Source organism: Eumetopias jubatus, unplaced genomic scaffold (assembly GCF_037043125.1).
Source record: "Eumetopias jubatus isolate StellerSeaLion01/CBP00866 unplaced genomic scaffold, mEumJub1_p1.0 scaffold_12, whole genome shotgun sequence".
Taxonomy (NCBI): Eukaryota; Metazoa; Chordata; class Mammalia; order Carnivora; family Otariidae; genus Eumetopias; species Eumetopias jubatus.
Window position 1 is genome coordinate 3,747,288 of NW_028274818.1, and position 3,547 is coordinate 3,750,834.

At 49.8% G+C, this 3,547-nt stretch overlaps 1 protein-coding gene across 1 annotated transcript; it reads right to left on the reverse strand.

Annotated features, from left to right (window-relative positions):
* Positions 1-311: 311 nt before the first annotated feature.
* On the reverse strand, positions 312-1,256 carry LOC114199117 (olfactory receptor 6N2-like). Its single transcript, XM_028090894.2, has one exon. The coding sequence runs from the start codon at positions 1,254-1,256 to the stop codon at positions 312-314; it is 945 nt and encodes a 314-aa protein (XP_027946695.2).
* Between the last annotated feature and the right edge of the window lie 2,291 nt (positions 1,257-3,547).

The following is a 3,547-nucleotide window of genomic DNA, read 5'->3' on the forward strand; positions in this document are numbered from 1 at the left end:
TCAGCTTTTGTTCTTCCAAATTCTTTCAAACACAGTTCCATCTCTCTAATTTCCAAGTTTGCCTGAATATCTGCACCTGGATCCTTATTTTTGGTTATTTTTTTCTCAGATATGTCCTCTCACCCATGTTAGGTAGGTATGGGTTCAGAGGCTATGTCTCTCTGATCTCTACAATGTTCTCAGTTTGCCTCAATCCAAGACTCAGTCCACTTGAATTGGAATATGGAGTGTGTTTGAAAAAACTTATTTGATTGATTGTTTGATCGACTAACCAATTAAATCCTACAGTCACCGAATGACTCTGTAGATCCTCAGGGTCCCTTCAACATAGCCCTAATCCTCTGGGTGAACCTTCTGAAAGCGTCCTTCACCTCCTTGTTGCGAAGGGTATAGATGATGGGGTTGAGGAACGGGGTGAGAATGGCATATACGAGGGCGATACGCATGTCCGTGCCCTTGGAGCGGCTCTCGGGTGGCCCCACATACACCATGAAGGCAGAGCCAAAGAATAAGGCCACCACGGTCACGTGGGAGGAGCAGGTGGAGAAAGCCTTGGCCCGGCTGCCAGCCGAGGGCAGCTTCAGCACAGCCCTTAGGATACCCCCGTAGAGTCCTAAAATGAACACAAAGTTGCAGCCAGTGGCCACACCAATCACGGTCCCATGGACGCGAGCGTTCCAGCCTGGGTCCACACATGCCAGCCGCATCAGTGGGGCCAGGTCGCAAAAGTAGTGGGCCACCTCTCTGAAGCAGAAGGGCAGACTGGCTGTGAGGCTGGCCGGCGCCAGTGCCGCGGAGAAGCCGGCCACCCACGTGGCCCCTGCCAGCCATAACTGCACCTTTCTGCTCATGAGCGCGTGGTAGTGGAGTGGGCGGCAGATGGCCAGGTAGCGGTCCAACGCCATAACCCCCAGCAGGTAGCACTCGGTCATGCCCAGGGAGTGGAAGACGTACAGCTGGGTGAAGCACACCGCTGCCGGGATGGGTGAGTGCCCACGGAGCCACGTGTGCAGCAGCGTGGGCACTGTGGTGCTGACATACCAGAGTTCCAGGAAGGAGAGGACACTGATGAAGAAGTACATGGGCGTGGACAGTCTCGCATCTGCCTGCACCAGCACAATGATGAACAAGTTCCCTGCCAGCGTGAGGAGATAGATGCACAGGGTGCCCAAGAACGCCAGAGGCCGCAGTGTGCTGGGGGCAGGGAAACCAGCAAGGAGGAAACTCTGGGTCCACGTGTGATTCAGCTGGTGCATGACTCCTAGGAACTACTTTGGGATCTTCCTGTCTTTGGAAAATGTTCCTCGTGCCGAGAACGCTAAGTGTGAGCACCTGGTAGGGTCTTGACCTTCTCTACCCAATGCCACTCCCTTTGCAATAGAAGAGTTGCACTTCCGAGGGCAGACTTGGTCAGACCCACATCTTAGAATCTGTTGTTGACAAGGCTGCAACTAGAAGCCAAGGCTCCTGATCCCAGTTCAGTCCTTTTCTAATTTATAATATTGGGTTCTAGAGAGTCAGGTACCTGGGTTTTGTCCCTATTCCACCATCAGGAAATAGGAGACATAGGAAAATTCCTACCTCTAGCCTTCCTGTACTTTCCAATGATGAAAAGACCAGCAAAACTGGGGTGTGGAAAAGAAAGGAGTCATCCCCCAAACATGACTGTCAGGGACTCTTTCTGAAAGCCCTGCTGGCTTGTGGACTGTGCCCACAAGCTCTGGAGGGAGAGGTGGGGAATGACAGAGATGCAGGGGCCCTGAGAACAGTCCCTGACATCTCAGGTCCATGGTGCCCGATGGTGGCTCCCTCAGCAGACATGCCGTGTCTTTTGAAAGATGATCTCCGCAGGAGAAATGCACCGGGAATCCTCATGGAGAAAAACCATGAGGTCAGAGGTCCCAAGCAAGAAGTCCTACAGTATAAAAAGAAAAAACTTCTCTGAATCAGGGATTTGGCTTTGGCATGTGTTCTGTCACTGACCAGCAATGCACACTTAGCCAAGCAACTCCTCACATACCCTCCACTTCTTCTCTAAAATTGAAAAAAAAAAAAAAAAAAAAAGATTTGCACAGATGTATTCTAAGACTTACAACACAGAAAATGTATGGTTCCCTAAAGTCACTGAAAAATGTTTTTGGGGTGAGGGTGGAGATAAGCGATCTACACGAAGGTCCCAGAGTTCTCCTCCCACACCCTACACCCTAATGGTCTCCCCTAGGCAAGGTCAATGCCCTCTCTTCATCTTCCGCTTCCCTGTGTTCGCCTCTGCTGTCCCATCCCTGCCCATTACTTGACTGTTTGGATGACATTAACACTCATAGCGTCCTCCTCAGCATCCTTTACACCCCAAGACTCTCCCCTACTTATATCTCATGTTCCTGGCCACGCTGGTCTCCCTGCGCTCCTTGCTATGTGCTCCCCGGGGTCGCTGGGTGTGACTAGCTCTCCCCAGGGGTTTCTCTGAGGCAGGAAATTGGGCACAGGGAAGTGAGGCAGATCTGCTCTATTTCTCAAGTGACTTTTCTCAACCCTGCAACCCTGATCGTTGGGCTCAGAATCCAGTCTCAGGGACGTTGCCTCTTGTGGGCCACTACAAGTTTTTGCAAGTTCCATATAGCTTTCTCTGAGGAGAGACAGCCCATCTCACATAATCTTGTGCACACATGGATAGTAACAGAAGTGAACGTCATCTTTCTAGAAATTGCCTTGTAAGACTTCTCAATCAGCTTCATTTCCACCAAAGACAAGGGCTGGATGACCCAGGAAGACTGAACCATCAGTTTGCCCATGACTAGCCTTGCCATGGTTTGAGAAAGGTCAGCAGCCACAACATCCTTCTTTGGTTCCCTTCCTGTCCATGACAACCATGATGACCACCGCCAATGGCTGCCCATGTCCACTATCACCCATTCACTGAGGCACTCATCACTGCATGTCTGCTCTGTGCCAAGTGCTGGCCCAGACCACTGCCACCAACTCCATCACCCCTGCCATCACCCCTTATACCACCACCACCATTACAACTACACAGGACACCCACGTGCTGCTGATCCAGCTTCCCGTCATCACTCTCAGGTTATGACCATCAGCATCATCTTCATAAAGGTCTTGCAGTCAGCATATGAACCCCGACCTCGACTGGCTACCATACCTATGCATGCACTGGATGGTTATAAAGACCATATAAATAATAGACAGAAATCATTAACCCATTGGAGAATAATAGATCTGCCCCACTTGTAGATGCAAATGTGGTTTAACATTTAGGAATCAGAGACACAGGATAAGATAGTAGCAAAACTAAATGGGCTCTCAGGACATTAACCATGAGAGATTTGCTCATACCACATAAACTTAGAGCCAACCATCTTAGCTCTTCAGGTCAACTGAGAAAATCTGCCTGAGAGAGCTAGAGTAGTTTACTTGGTTTTGAGAATTTTACTTTAGAAAACGATATAACCTCAAGATCAGAAGAATCTCTACTTGAGTAAAAAATTCTCAGCTGCTTGGGCAATTAGAGGTTCTCATACAGTCATTTCTAGCC